Source organism: Neopsephotus bourkii, unplaced genomic scaffold (assembly GCF_033783945.1).
Source record: "Neopsephotus bourkii isolate Nb327-2 ecotype Australia unplaced genomic scaffold, CSIRO-AGI_Nbou_v1 NB_518, whole genome shotgun sequence".
In the NCBI taxonomy this organism is placed as follows: Eukaryota; Metazoa; Chordata; class Aves; order Psittaciformes; family Psittacidae; genus Neopsephotus; species Neopsephotus bourkii.
In genome coordinates this window covers 157,150-172,994 of record NW_026901019.1, presented here as the reverse complement: position 1 = coordinate 172,994, position 15,845 = coordinate 157,150, and the positions used below count along the sequence as shown (strand labels likewise).

The following is a 15,845-nucleotide window of genomic DNA, read 5'->3' as shown; positions in this document are numbered from 1 at the left end:
TAAAGATTATTAACACATGTAATACCAGCTCGCTCAAGTTACAGATGATGTTTGTACGTGTTACCAAAACTTCATGCCTTTCACATCCTGTTTCCTTATCCTGGTTGAAATCCTGACTCATGGCATATAAGATTATCCAAATTATTCAAATTTTGATATGTTGGATCTCAGCTGAGGCAGACAAGATCTTAGTTTGCACAAACTTGTCTTTGCAGGTGACTGGGTCTGTTACCTAAGCTGGGAACTGGATTTAGATTTAGGTTTAGATTTAATTGAATTTCTGCTGTGCTAGGACTGCATATTTAGGGGCTGGAACTGTAGAGATGAACTTTTGCTGTGGATCTCACCTCTATTTAATATACTTTGCACCAAGAATATTGATATTCATTGTGCATACTGCTTTGGATATCTTCCCCCCCTATATTCATTTGCTCATGAAAGCAGAGTTCTTGTACAGTATGCAGTCCTAAATGAGTATACTTTTATCACCCCAGATAACATCTGCATCTCAAATAGAAGCAATCACAAGTCTGAAGTTGGTGAAGGGACATGCTTACTCTGTCACTGGAGCAGAAGAGGTAAGTCAGCCTCTTCAGGGCCATCATACCAACCAGCTTGGGCTTGCAATACTACACTGCCTTCAACTTTCTGATGGCTTTCTGTGACTGACCAAATAAATATGTTGCTCACCGATGCACCCTCTTACAGTAAAAGGAAAGTACCTGCAGTACTTAGTCAGGTCAGAAGCTTTGTACTGGTAGTTATATACAGTATATATAGTATATATACTCATATATATAGTATATATAGAGTGCAGTCTGCAACTTGTGTTGTACCAGCAGACTGGAATACAAAATGTAAAGGTGGGCTAAGCTGTAACTTAAATGGAGGGTACAGAAAGGAGAAACAGAAGAGGCAGCCTTTTCCCCACATTTGTACTTCATGAAGTGGGAGCATGTACTTTGCCAGTCAGCACTAATGAGAAAGGAGTAAAAGCCTCTTTCAGGAACTGTGCCATTAGTCTCACCTTCACAGTGAGCCCTAAATACTCCTGCTCCTCTGAAACCGAAACCCTCACAGAGGTGCCCATGCCAAATAACCTCTTTCCAGCCTTGCTGTGTTGTGTGATGTCTCCTGCTTTTGAGGACGTAGATATTCTGCTGTTTGGTAGCTGATGTTTTTCCTTGCAGGTTGCTGTCATTATATGAAACGGTGAGTGCTGCAGCTAATGGCTCGCTTGGTGGCATGGGATAATGTAAAACAAGGGTGGAAGGTATCTATGTGTCTTCTAACTTTTACAAATTGTAATTGACTGCATCACTCAAGTACCAATCATGTTTTATCCAGTCTGAAAAGCAATTGTCCTGTGATGATTGGAATAATGGAAGTGCTCACACTCTGTTTGTTGTGGATCTTTTAGGTATATTACAGAGGACGGCTAGAGAAACTAGTGAGGCTTAGAAATCCCTGGGGTGAAGTGGAGTGGACTGGAGCTTGGAGTGATAAGTAGGTTTTTATATGCCCCTACTTCTCTCTCTTCAGTGTATTTTGGTATGTTTTAAAAGTTAAATTGGGACTATGGAGTCAATCCAATCACAAAGCACATTTAGGGGAGATACTGAATCAGTTGGAATAAAACACTATTAATTTATTAGCAGGGTTAGATATTGATCTGCTCTGCCTCGCGGACATTCTTCCCTGCCTCACGCAGAGCTATCAAATAAGAGCGAACAGCCCACGTTTTAATTGTGAGCTAACCAACGCAAGCCATATCCACATCATTTTGCAAGATAACTTCTCTCAGGTTGATCTTACTGATGGTCCCAGGACCATAGAAGAATATGCAACCAATTCCATCCCTGGGAATTACAGAAGGGATAAATTATTGTGCCTCTGCTTCAACTCTAAGGTTGCTTGGCTCTAAAGCAGACCAGTTTCTACCGGAGAATCTTAAAGAATTGGGGATGTTGACTAAGCCAAGGACCTAGAGGTTTGAAGATCCCTCAGAAACTGTCCAGGCTCTCACTATCCTGGAATCCAGGAAACTGGCAGTGACAACAGCTCTTTATTTTTGTATTTAGAATGGTGTAAATGTCAGTTTAATTGGGGCCACAACATATTTTTTCATGCAGCACTCAGAGATTCCACTTTCCTCTCCTGACTGACTGACTGCAGTCCTGGTGCTGATATTGTATCATGCTTAAGGACAGAAAATAGAGATAAACATTACAATTATTCTTACCTTTACCAGAGCTGCTTTGCTCAGCCCCAAGTTAAGATGCCTGAGGCATGAACACATGCCATATCCTGATTTTATTATACCTGTTTTATCATGGCACAGCCCTGCTGAGGCAGGTACAGAACTGCATGGACGCATGGGAGCAGATCAGAGCAGAATCCAGCTTTTGCTGCACTTGAACATCAGGATGGGAAAGGAGCAGTGACGTTTTGTGCACTACTAATTCCACTGTTTTGCTTTCTTCTTTTTGTGGCTCCAGCAGCAGAGCTTCTATCATTTCCCTAGGGAGACTCTCAGGCATCCCAATAGATCTTACAGTGGAGAAGCTCTGCCTGACTTTCAGGCTGCATGTTATCTAATCCAGCCAGTCTGAAATATTTGTACATTCTGGCTCCTGGAGGTGATGATTCAGCTTAAGGCTTATTTGCAGCATATATGGTTGCAGTGTGATTACAGCCGCATATAGTCAGGTTGCAGTGTGTACTGACATTGAGAGGGGCAGAAGGTCTAGTTGCTGAAGAAATACATACTCCTTTGTCAGCTGTAACCAAAAAGAGAGCCTAACCCTCTGATCTTCTTGTAGAACAAAACACAACTGAACAGCTTGCTTTTGTGTTTTGCCTGCAGTGCTCCTGAATGGAATTACATTGATCCCAAACAAAAACAAGCTCTGGATAAGCAAGTAGATGATGGAGAGTTTTGGTGAGAACTGTTTATTTAGATTAACCTTTTGGGCATTTTACATGCATGTGTGCTCTTTAAGCAGTCCTTTCAGTTGGTTGCAGAGAAACTGCCAGCACCAAAGGGGTTAATAATGACATGCATGCATTGTTAGACTCGTGTTTATCTCCCTTCCCGTTCAAATATTACCTTTTATTAGAGCTTGCGTAATTCAGTGCTTATACAAAATATAGAGACCAGATGGTAATAAAATTAATGAGGTGGCAAGAATGAACCTCAGCTGCTCTACATTTTGAAGTTTATTTTTTTGCCTAAATGCTACACACTAATGAAAAGGTTTAGAGTACCAGCTTGGGAAGAGCCTGTTTACCCAGACCTAATGGAAAGCCCATCCCACTTAGTTGATTATATGGATCAGTACTGAGCTCATGTCACTCTGTCCTAGACTGGGAAGATAAACGGCCACCATCTTGTAGTGCAATCAGCTATACGGACCATAAGGCACTGAGAAATGAGAATAGACCTCTGCTTGCGGCATGAAGTGATCAATGACTGTCACTCATGCAGACGTACTAGGAATGCTAAAAATAAACATCAAGCCACAGAATTAAAGCACAACACCAAACTGAAACTGTTCTACAGCGTGACACTTTCATAAGGGCCAATTTTTGCTTCTATTAAATGGCACCTCCATGCACATTTTTTCCCACCAGTTTTCGTAAATGAAGCATGATCATAAGGGATTGCCCACTGCTGGCGATGACAGAAAGTGGTATGGCTGAGCCCAGTATGTGTAACAGCCATTGACAACTGTCTCCAGGACACACAGCTCATTAAAGGAGCAGGAAATTTGTCTCCCAAAAGCCAGTTCCAAGATTCAGAGTTCAATTAAATGTGGCTTTGGGCATCTCTGTAGTACTGATGTTCGCTGGCCTGTTGGGAGAGCCATCCATTTGCAGTTGCCTTGACTGTTGAGGCTGATGGACTAACCCTGGTCTTTTTGTGTGCCAGGATGGCATTTTCAGATTTTCAAAGGCAGTTCACCCGGCTTGAGATCTGCAACTTGACTCCTGACACACTGACAAGCAACGAGGTCAATAGATGGGACCTGACCCTGTTTAATGGGCAGTGGAGACGGGGTTCGACTGCTGGGGGCTGCCAGAACTACCAAGGTGGAGACCCAGCTAAGTGGTGAAAATACCAACCAAAACACTAAAAAAAATACAAGCTTGTAAACTGGAAGGGGCTTCGATGGGAAGGGCTTGGATGTGCAGCTCTTTCTGTGTAGTTTAGACTGTAAGCAAAAGCTTGGCAGTTTAAATGAAGATCTAATTCACACTTATTTCCTCATCGGGGATTAGCAATCCTCTAAGCAGTTAATTCATGGCTGTGGTCTTTTCTTTTTTCTCTGTCTGCTTTTCCTGCTTACGTGGTTTTTGCTACTGACTGGAGCAATCCCCCAAAGGGTTGGGCAGGCCAGGGAAGTGTCACAGTTCAGTGGCAGTGTTGTTTTCCATTCATTCTCAGGTTAGATCTCTGGAGGAGAGGCTGTCTGGCTTTTGATTCTCTTGCAATAATAACAGCCTTGGCCAAGGATGTTTCCTGGAGATAAATGACTGTCTGGAATTAATGATATCAACTCCTCCCTGTTGGTTATTAGTCCCCAGAAAATACCTTGGTGCTTTGATTTGTCACAGCTCAAACTGATATTCAGCAAAACCCCATATAACGTAATGGAGAGGACTGGGAAAACTCCAAGCAGAAGTCCTTCCAAAGAGATATTCTCTATAATCCTAGTGACAGCTATCTTGGCCACAATGACATCAAAATCTTCTTCTTTATGTCTCACCTTGGGTATTCTTAGCAACATATTGGACCAATCCCCAGTTTAAAATCCGGTTGGAAGAACCAGATGATGACCATGAAGGAAGTTTGAATGAGCCATGCTGTACCATACTGGTAGGCTTGATGCAGAAGTACCGCAGGAGACAGAAGAAGATGGGAGAAGCTCTGCTTAGTATTGGTTATTCGCTCTATCAGGTAAAGTTTGTTTCTGCTTGAAGGCTTTAGTCCCTGTTCAGTTATGCAGGAAAAAATTAGCACTGTGCTACATCTTGACACTCGGCACTACACTTCAATAAAACTGGGTTTTGCGAGATGATTCAAATCCTCTCCTTTCTTTCTGACCCACATAATATGGAAAGATTCAGATAAATTTAGGCTCAATTTTGTCCCACTTTAATAGGAGAGCAGTGTAAAACCAGAGGCAGTAATTTAGCAACAGTCTCATTGAGAGCCTTCTCTTACAAAATCTGAATGGGGGCAGGCTCAGGGTGCCTGGCAATTCCAGATAAGTGTTTCTGATTACAGCCTATGGTTACTGCTCAGTAGTCACTTTCTTTTTTCTTCTTATTTTCCCCTCGTATTTAAAAACTGTTTTCATTCATTGTCTCCCATGGTATTGTTCTGGTTCAGTATTTTTTTTGCCTTCTTTCTGCAAAAGAGGTTTTTTTTTTTGATTCTTCCAGTGTTGCTTCTATCTCTAAAAATACAATGTAGGTAAAATCTACAATATCACCTCTAATTTCTGTGATGTGAGAGGAGAGTAGAAAATACAAAACTTTCCAACTAATAGTATCATTCCCAATATCGTATCTGGAGACAAGCAATTAAAAGTTGCATAGATTCTTACCGGATGAAGATCATTAACCAGCACAGGTGGGAGCAGATGGGAATGGCTGGCTTTTGCTAATGTATCTTGTGCAGCATGGTTCAAAACTTAGAAAGGTTTTCCCTAGTGCCTAAGTGTCTGCATACACAAATGGTTCTCACTGAGCACATTTCTGAGTTGCCATCTGTGTGGTACCAACCAGCCTGGCCAATTGGCATCCGGAATTTACACATTTAGGATGTTTGCCTGCTCATATCACCGAGTACAACCCTGGAGAAGTTAGCAGAGCTTTTGTGCTTTACATCTATTTCATCCCATCTGACTTTTTTCCATAGTAGGGTAGACTTGGTGACTCTTAACAAGATAAAGACTTTCTTTTGAAAGACATTGCTGCAAAGTTATCTCAGCTAGACATCCAGCTATGATCCATGTTACTTGGGTCATGCACTGTTGTAGATTTACATCATTGCAGCTGATGCTGTGGCTGAGGAGGCCCAGTTAGGACAGCATGGACGGTGACCTAAAGCAGACCTCTGCAAGGCAAGGTGAAAAGATGAAAAGATGTTTAAGTCCACCTGCCCTTACTTATGCTGTAAGTCAAACAGCTCAAACTGCCTACTGATGATAACTGTGTGTCCATCACCAAGCTCCTGGCCTTCTATCATGCTAATTTTAAGGAACAAGACCTGGGGTTTTCAGGAGCCATCTCAGGCTCCACAGTGATTGTATGGGTGATATTTTCAAAAGGTTTTTTGGGACTTAGGACAATTCTCTCTTTGGCTCTCATTGGAGTCTGTGCTTTCAGGACAACTATTTGGTTTTGGAAAAGCTGCCTTGCATTCATAGGTAAATTAACACAGCAACGTAGTTAGTTTAGGAAGGGCCAAATCATGAAATTTGTTACTTGTTGTAATTGCTTTACAACAATCTCATCACCCTCAGGTTAATCGCTAGTGATGCTGACCTATTTTCATCATACTGCTGTAACAGTAGACTTCAGATTTGAGGTGTGTAGTGGTAAATCCGCAGTTTGCTTTTGGTTAGCAAAGTGGGGCTAACTTGTTGACCTTCCTGACTGAACATTTAAAGGCTTACCCAAATACTTCCAACCAATAGTATCGTTGACACCACCACATCCGGAGTAAAGCAACTAAATGTATAGATCCCTCTAGATGAAGATCCTGTTTTTCCTTTGGAACAGCTGTTGCACAAGCTAGAATTACATGTACAACTGATACTGCAATATGTGGTTGTGAATGAAACCGATAAAGTGTCTGAAGGAGGTTTTATCTGTGCTTTTTGTTTAGTTGGTCTGTTTGGGGTTTTTTTTACCCTAATGACAGATGCAGGTATGTAGCAGCCCTTTAACACTGGTTCTTTCTCTACATTTCAGATTCCTCAGGAGGTACGTAATCTCTGCTGAAGATTTCTACAATCCAGATGGACACCTCCTGTTGCACTGGGGAATTTAGCTACCAGGAAGACTTTGTTCTTGGCTCACTGGACCAGTATCTCCAGTTCTAAATAACTATTTCCAAGGCACAAGTCTTTATTTACAGATATCCAAGTCCCATTCTTGACTTCATTTATACTCTTTGAAATCTGGCTTCCACTGAGCTTGTGTAACAGAAGTCAGAATTCACCTATTTAGTACAGGTGAAGGCAGAACAGTCTGCATTTTAAAACGGAGAAAACATAGCTAATGTTGTTTAGAAGAATTCCAAAACCTGTGATAGCGAACAAACCCCACTCAACCTTCTCTAATCCTCCCAGATGTCAATACTGAGGTAAAGAGACTTTTCATTCCAGAAGAAAGAGACCCCAGGGGTGTCTGACAGTAATAATAGCCTATACTTATTACTGAGGTCCAGCAGCCTGTGCTGCCAAATTTCCTTGGCTTTTCAGACATTTTCTTCTCTCTCAGTAAATGAATGTGTATTCATCTAGCAATTAACTGTGTTCTTTTTAACAGCCTTGCAGATGCAAAGGGAAAATGAACTTTATATAATGGAAGAGATATGGATCTGCCTTCTTAATCTCTGCAGTCTCACTTAGTTTAAGATTGAGCGAGGAGAAAGGATGGGGCTGTTGAATAAATACCAAATCCAATCTTATCTTCAGAACAAATTGGAAAAAAACCCTATATTTTTCTACAGTTTACAACAGAAAAACGGAATGATTATAAAATGTATGGTAACATCTTTGTATGCTCTGATCTTAGACAGCCTGAAACCCTACTCGTATGGAATATTCCCTACACATTGTCAACCACACAGCACCTTTTGTGGATCACTGAATCACACTCTTTGAAAGACATCCGTGTGGATAAAAAGTCATGAATAGGAGGTTTATAGCAGAGATGTTATTCTAACACTGCTATTTCTTCTTACATCAGTGTTTTGTTTTATGAGCTACGCAGTTTTCACTTGCTTAAGAATATATTGGTATTAATGAAAAGTTAAGCACTATTTTCTGCATAATCCAAAGGAATATCCTTAGTATTCCTCATAGAAGCTGGGTAAGTCATCTCGTATGCACCCAAAAGTCTCATCCTTGTGCCTACTGCTTTGTCCTGTTTACTGTTTCTTCTGTCTGTTTAAAGAAACCAGAGATGACAATTCCTATGTAATTAAGGGATTTATCCCATGCCACAAACTGCTCAAAAATATCCTGCCATTTAAATCTGTGTGCTGGCAACCTGTGAAAGCAAAAACTGCTCAATACATGGACAACTTAAGTATGGTTTGACCAGATATGAGCACACATTTATGGTCTTTTTATTTATTTTGTATCAGAGATTGTAAAGAGGCATGTAAAAACTAATCTTTATAGAGAAAGGTCTTTACCTCTTCTAATTATTTGCCTGTTTCCTATAACAGAACCCTGGTGCTTATCTTTTATGCCATCACTTGCAATTTATTATTTTATACTAAGAAATTTAAAGCAGTGAAATTGAAGGAGGGCATCTGGCTTACCAGTGAATTGTCAGATGGTGTCTAACGAGCACACGTTTCCCAACAGCTGGAAAACCACACAGACATTCATATGAACCGGGCTTTCTTCGCAAGGAACCAACCGGTAGCCCGGTCTGATCCTTACATCAACCTGCGTGAAGTCTCGAGCCGCATGAAGCTGCCCCGGGGCGAGTACCTCATTGTGCCATCCACTTTTGAGCCTTACAAAAACGGAGAGTTCTGCCTGCGAGTGTTTTCTGAGAAGAAGGCTAAAACACAGTGCGTATCTTCTCTGTAAAGCCTCCTTTTCTGCTGGCAGGGCACATAAAGGAGAAGGTCAGGTGTTGCAATCACATCCTGTGCTCTATCTTTTCTCTTTACCAGCAAAATAAGCCTGTTTAGAATAGTTAGAATCATAGAATAGTTTGGGTTGGAAAGGACCTTAAGATCATCTAGTTCCAACCCCCCTGACATGGGCAGGGACAATTTCTAGGACCTATTTTCTCGTATAGTCTACCATATGTGTGCACACGCACGGTAGAGAGTCATGGCTCTTAAGATGGCCTCCACCAAGCACTAGATCCCTCAGGTAACTAGATCCCTCAGGTCTGTGACATAAGAGTTCCCACAGTTAAAGTGCAGGATTTAGGAATATGACGACGAGGAGGTGGTTTTAAAAAGGGTTGTATCAACAACAGCCACTGAATGAAAAACCTGGAGTCTGGATGCAAGAACAAGAAGGCTGGATTTCTCAAGCAAAATATCTTCAAAGAGGTGGGACAGACAGAAGTGGGGAACTTTGGAAGCAGGAAACCTAGGGGCTTGCACTGTGCATTCATTAACAGCTTAAAGCAGCTTCTTTTGCTAATTATTTTAAAGGCAAATGGTAGAATCATCATTTCTAGTTGTTTTCTTTCCTTTTTTTCCTTAGGATAATAGGTGATGTGGTGTCTGGAAAACCGTATGAGGTAAGTGTCTTTACTGGGAGGATCACTTTGTCTTATCAGACTTCTTCATAATGCGGGGGCAAAACAGGGGTGAGGTTTTAGTTTCTCCCTGAGCTGGCATCACAGTATGTGTTCGTGCTCAGGAAAAATATTTTTTGGGATATTTGTTTATGTGACATATTTATGGGGATTCTTTACATATCTCCATGTCTTAGTTTCAAGTGCATTTTTCATGTACCTGGGGCCTTGGGGCACAGCAACCGGACCCTTCCAGACTGGGCTGGAACACATTAAATTGTTCTTCCATCTAGCACAGGTAGGAGGAGGCAGCGGGGGCACAGAATGATCCTTTCCATAGAAACAAATAGTCTTCCTGAAATTGCAAGAGCAGACTGCCAAGGAGCTGCTGAACTGCTTTGGCCAGGGGCAGCAGCTTTTTCACTGCAGCTATTTCATAAAACTGGCTTGGTAGCAGAAGAAAACTTCTACATCAGTCTCAGAAAGTATTTACTTCCAGATGAAGCCAGCCCCTGGCTGACTGTGATTTAAGCAGTGTCTCTATTTTGCTGTTGCTGCAGAGCAAGTGCTCATTTTCCTTTGCTGTAAATAGTCCCCTGTAAAGCTGCTTTACGATATTCACAGCTTGCTTTCCAGAACCACCTTGTAAACCACACTCTCGGTCATCTCTTTCCTCTAGCCTCATGTTGATAACAAAGATACAGATGATGAGTTCAAGGCTCTGTTTCAAAAGCTCTCTGGAGAGGTAAGTGGATTAAAGTGAAAGAAAAAGATTGGGACCTCTCTGTTACAATTATGCAAATATTTGACTCGCTGATTCCTTTTTCTGCCTGCTCTTCAGAAAATCAAGCACTTCTCTCTTTTTATTACGTCCCAACTTCAGTTCAAGTTCTTTCTCAATAGAGCAGTTTTACTACAATGTTCTTCTTACTGGTGCACAATGTGATTTGTTCCCTCGGTAATGCAGGGCATGGGATAACTTTGAGAATAAGGGTGATAGGAGTGAGGACTGTGGAAATACAATCCCAGGGTGAAATAAATTACCTGTGGAGTTACTGTATAATTCTGACAATTGCCTCGTTGGCCAATTCCTTCCTTTTTGTTTAGAAGCCCCATGAATTGGGAAACTGTTGGCTGAACTTCCTCTCTGCTTATTGTATTTGACAAACAGTATCTACAAAGCCCTGTTGCGCTATCCTGTGGCTGTCATGTCAGATTTCCTCTTGATGAACAGGTGACCACTGGCATTGGAGAGGGAAAACATCTTCTTAGTTAGAAAGGCCTTTTTGAGTTTTGAGAGGGCAGTTTCAGTATTGCTTGATTGGTTGTTTCTATAAGCCTGGAAAATCCCAAATCTCCCGAACAAGAAAGACTACAGTCACCCAATTCAGTCAAACCTGTTATAAAATTAACATTTACCGGTCATGGCACCTAACAAAACACCTATTTTCCATTTGAAAGTGTAGGAAATATGGGAAGTGTAGGATCTCCTTCATGGGATGTATGGTGGTCAATGCGAAACATTACAAAAACATTAAAGGTTTACCTGCCTTAGATACAGAAGGAAAATGGTCTCTGGATGTCCGACAGCAAATGAATATAGCTTGTTTCAAAAACTGTTTTGTGTTAACACTTCAAGTGTGTTTCTTTTCTGTTCAGGACTGTGAAGTGACTGCAACTGAACTTAAAACTATCCTAAACCAGGTTTTGGCTAAAAGTAAGTAATGTTATGTAGTTCCCATTGAATAGAGCTGAGAAGGACATGCTGAAATAGCAAGGCATAAAGTGGCTCTTTGGTCAGTGAACGTCTGTTCTTGGGTCCATCAGCACACAAATTGGATCTGTGCTAACAAAACCCAGCTCTATCAGCTAAGGGGATTGGAAAGCTTTGTGTCTGAGCTCAGTGTCTCCTGCCTTGTTGAACCTCTGGTATGGCGGTAAAAAATATCATCTGGTGCTCCCATTCCAAGCCAGCTGATCTCCTGCAGAGGCACTATATTCCCTGTACCTTCTTGGGACAACAACCATGGGAAGATACTATTATGCTGCTGCATGATTTCTGTGGACAAATAGAGGCTTACCACCCCCAAACCCAATATCATCCCCTTGCCCCTCTGCCAAAAAAGCCATGTTAATCAGCTGAAGGAAAATAGTGAAAGAAATGGCAGAGCATTTACTTTGATTATAAGATTTTAAGATGACTGACATTTCCAGGGTTGTCTGCAGGAAAATATTTGTCCAAAAGTATTCCTGACTTGGATTTTTCCTTCCTTCTTGTACAGGAAAGGATATTAAAAGTGATGGATTCAACATTAACACTTGCAGAGAGATGATCAGCCTTTTAGATGTATCCTTTGAACATCAGTTCGTCACCTTTAAAGTCTCTGGATCTCATTGCAAAAGTTCCTGACAAGATGGGCTAAGTTTACATTTCCATTGTCCAGGCACACGGTTGGAGGCATAAAATTCAGTCAAGCAGCTCTATCAGCTCAGAGTGGCAGAAACCTGAACCACGTAATCATGAGCTGCTTCTCTCACCTGCTCTGCACCTCTCATTGCTTGAATTTTTCCCTAAAAATAGCAGGGGAAGAAGCAGGGACCTTCTGCCTGGATGCATCTGTGCAGTTTCGGATGCATACCCAGTGTGCTTGGCAGGAGGCAGGTTTTAAGCACAACCTCAACCTCTAAGCCAGGTACTGCTTATAGAACACAGAGCTCAAAGCAGCAGAGACAGGCTGGAGAGCCTCTTCAAAGGGGGAAAGCTACAAGTACATGCTGTGCCTCTCTTCATTCTGCATAGCTTGTAGGACACATGGGAGCCAATAAGCTTTGTGTAGCCAAAAGAAAAGGAGAGGTCAGCACATGTGCCCAGTACTCCCTTGATGTGCTGGGAAGGTAGCCAGTGTACTGGGAGGGTCAAGAACCATGCTGCAATTCTGTTGTTGGTCTCATGGTCATGTTGAGGTCAGCAGGGATTGGCTGTGGATCGTGTGGATCACTGGCTGTTAGAAGTGATGCCTTTGCGCTACGCTCCAGTCTCCCAAACCCACCAGGGCAACTCAGCATCATGGGGGCCAACTCCCTCTTTGTGCATAATTCTCCATAGGAGGAAATGTTCAAGATCATACAGGACATGGGGGAAGACTCTGTAGCCTACTATTGCCTCTCTCTGTTCACTGCCTCTGGTTTCTAACACTTTGCTGAGAGGCCAGTCCTCTTTTTCCTTAAGGATTCTAATCTGCTGTTAACTGTGCAAAATGCAAGTGGATCTCATCGTGCTTATATATTTAGCAATCCCATATATCATTCCTTGAGAGTGCAGATAGCCTAGAAATTCTTGGCATGCCTTTAGCTAAGCAAATGTAAAGCTGTAGGCGTGTCTGTGTGAGATGGATATGCATTCCAGATGAGAACTAATGGCATTAAGATGACACCGTGATGCATGATTTACTTTTATCAGTTAGTTTTGCTGAGGATAGAGGAATCCTGAATTTGTGAACCATGCCTTAACATGGCCCAGACCAATGGGACTGGCACCTTGGGACTTGTAGAGTTCAAGACACTTTGGATGAAGATTCAGAAGTATTTGGTAATAGTATTTCTGACTGTCTCCTCTTCCTTCTCAGATCTGAAGTACAGATCCAGAACTGAGATAGGGTTAAGCCACCACAGGCAGATGTACTTTCTTCTCATGGCTGGAGTTTGTTCCATGGCTCAGAAACACTCCTGATTTAAAAGGGCATGAGCAGGTCCTCTTTCACCTTGGCCCCACCGTACTCCATAATTTATAATACCTTATGGAAAGCCAGATTAACCCTCTCTCACTGTTGGCAAAGACAGTTCTCTTGGCTGCCTGCTGTATTAAAGCTCGTATGAACATATTTCTGCTGTTGCAGTATATTACGTTGCCAGCTGAGCCCCAGCAAACACAAGAAACACAATTTTTAGGACCTACAAGAACCTGGCTTTGTATTTCTAAGATTTTTAAAGTGCTGAATTAGTTTTCTGGTAGAGCATTTAAAATCCAAGAAGTTCACCCAGAATCAAGCAGTCTAAAAGAAGGTCAAATTTGGACCTGCTTTCTTTGACATGCCTTTCAGGCAAGCCTGCTGCTACCGTTCTTGATTCAGGTCAGCACAGAGCATCTGTCCTGGAGGTTCATGAAGAAATGATGGGCTCATGAAGCACCATATGGATTCTGGGGCTGGTATCAGCAGAGCAAGCCCTGAGAACCAGTTCTAGTCTGAGCTTTAGGTCTGTGTGGCATCTAATTCTGGGTAATAAACCTGCTGGCAGTAGGAAGCATCTGTCATCATGTCTGAAATATTAAGCAAAATGGACTCTGTCTGTTGCAGTGTTTGCCAAATGGTAGGATATTTTCCTCAATGGCCTGTCTGCCACCATGTAACGTGGAGGCAGGCAGGCTGGCTGCCAGCCCTTCGGAATGTGTTTCCCAGTCTGCCTTGCTTGCCAGCAGCTACTTGAAACATTCCAGGGGCTCATTAGTGTTTCAGAAAGTTGGAGCTTGGGCTGGTAGGGGCAGCCCCTGTCGCAGCCATCAGAATCCGGAGGCACAGCAGAGTGATGGTGTGGGCACAGCAGAGAGAAGTATGATTGTCCTGGTGTTAATCTAGCTACATGAACAGGGAGGATGGCAGGGCACAGGCTGCAGGATGGACTAATAAACCGAGGTTAAAGCCTAGAGGAGCCCTGATTGTTTCATTCTGGCTGCTAACCCCTTGTGAGCCTTGTGTTACCGTGTCTTCACTGCTGCTGTTATGCAGCTATGAAAGCCAAAGCCTGCCTGACTCTGCTTGCACCATTGCATTGCTGTGGAGGCACACATTGAAAAGCTGTCTTCTCATTCCCTCATTCCCTTCTGCTGCAGGAAATCTATAAGAGAGTGGATAGTGACTACTCTGGCACCATAGACTCCCACGAGATGCGAAATGCCCTCAGAGAGGCAGGTGAGTGCACTGCTCGGGGACACCATTGGATCATCAAATATTGGAAGAAAGTGAAGGTTGTTAAAGGCTCTGTTTCCTTCCCATCTCCTAGATCACAGAATTGCCAGTGCCATTCTCCATTCCTGACAGTCACATAAAGCGATGTCCTTTAGCTTTTATATACATCAAAACCCATCCTCTGTTCTGCGTTATGAGCCACTGATATTTTTGTCCAAGCTGTGACCACTGCTTATCCATCTGATTATTACTTGTTCCATTTTTGGCCTCATTATTTCCTAATCTAATCGTCGTCTTTCAGAGCTATGTCCAAATCCTCTCTTCCCTTCTTTTCCTCACACCACCTTTCTTTACACTAGACAAGGTGCAAGCCTGATCAAGCCTGATTGAGACAATATCCTGTCTGATGTTTGCTATTCAATTTTGGATCAGTGTTTGCCAACTCAGGGGCATCTACAGGAGCACTGTTTTTTTAATCTGTCTCGTGTTCAGTGGAGTTTATGTGAATGATCCAGAGACAGAAATAGCATTAATATGGGCCTGAATAGAGCCCAATGTGTCATGTGAGCAATAGGCTCTACTGCAATCACTGCTATTCAGCTGCAGCGCCAAGACTCATTAATTAGGGGTTTATCTGGAGAACATAGGACTGCTTATGCCCTGAAACAATGTGAAATATGCAGCCTGAAAAAATGCTGTGGGAGAACTTTATGCCTCTCTTCACCCAGCACAATGGACTTTGGAAAGGACCCACAGCAGAGGTAGGTGATGGAGTTCAACAACGATTTGAGGAGGAGTAGTCCTGTCCTTCACCCAGGTCTGCCTGCAGCTGCAGCAGCCCATGGATCAGTCACATCCAAGACAGCAGATTAACCTGCTGTGTCAGTGATGCATGTGCTTCCTATGCCTTCAGGTTTCATGCTCAACGATCATTTGCAACATAGCATTGTCACCCGCTACGCCTGCAGCAAGCTGTCCATTGACTTTGATGGCTTCGTGGCCTGTATGATCCGCTTGGAGACCCTGTTCAGTAAGTGCCTCCATTCACCAGCCATGGGGAATTCCTGTCAACTTTGGGGTTTCATTAAGTATTTGGTGTCCTTTAACTGGGAATGTAGCAGATTTCATGGCAATTTGAGTGTGCCAGCAAAACTGTGTCTGTCAGGGCAAGCAGAAGAGAAAAAGAGTCTGTCTGAATGACCATGGAGAGTGGAGGGACATGTTTTCATAACCTACCGTGATGTTCTTTACAGTCGTCTGCACTTCTTGGTCAGTGTTCTGGTCCCCAGGTTGCCCCAGCTCCAATAAATGGTACCTTTTGTCATTTATAGTCCTTACACAGACCTGATTTGCAGGTTTGTCCCCAGATCA

The 15,845-nt window shown here is 42.6% G+C and overlaps 1 protein-coding gene across 5 annotated transcripts in view; it reads left to right on the top strand.

Moving 5' to 3' along the window:
- Nucleotides 1–15,845, top strand: part of CAPN8 (calpain 8) — a 44,801-nt gene that overhangs the window by 13,041 nt on the left and 15,915 nt on the right. For 2 of the 5 annotated variants that reach the window (XM_061350448.1, XM_061350451.1), the window contains exons 6-19: nucleotides 495–578; nucleotides 1,421–1,506; nucleotides 2,867–2,941; nucleotides 3,932–4,092; nucleotides 4,785–4,960; nucleotides 6,985–6,996; nucleotides 8,613–8,824; nucleotides 9,477–9,513; nucleotides 10,190–10,255; nucleotides 11,170–11,227; nucleotides 11,793–11,857; nucleotides 13,031–13,099; nucleotides 14,399–14,477; nucleotides 15,388–15,504. In XM_061350448.1, the coding sequence (XP_061206432.1) occupies nucleotides 495–578; nucleotides 1,421–1,506; nucleotides 2,867–2,941; nucleotides 3,932–4,092; nucleotides 4,785–4,960; nucleotides 6,985–6,996; nucleotides 8,613–8,824; nucleotides 9,477–9,513; nucleotides 10,190–10,255; nucleotides 11,170–11,227; nucleotides 11,793–11,857; nucleotides 13,031–13,099; nucleotides 14,399–14,477; nucleotides 15,388–15,504 (1,297 nt within the window). Of the gene's footprint in view, nucleotides 1–494; nucleotides 579–1,420; nucleotides 1,507–2,866; nucleotides 2,942–3,931; nucleotides 4,093–4,784; nucleotides 4,961–6,984; nucleotides 6,997–8,612; nucleotides 8,825–9,476; nucleotides 9,514–10,189; nucleotides 10,256–11,169; nucleotides 11,228–11,792; nucleotides 11,858–13,030; nucleotides 13,100–14,398; nucleotides 14,478–15,387; nucleotides 15,505–15,845 lie in introns of those variants that run through there. The other 3 variants (XM_061350450.1, XM_061350452.1, XM_061350453.1) reach the window with 3 other exon arrangements.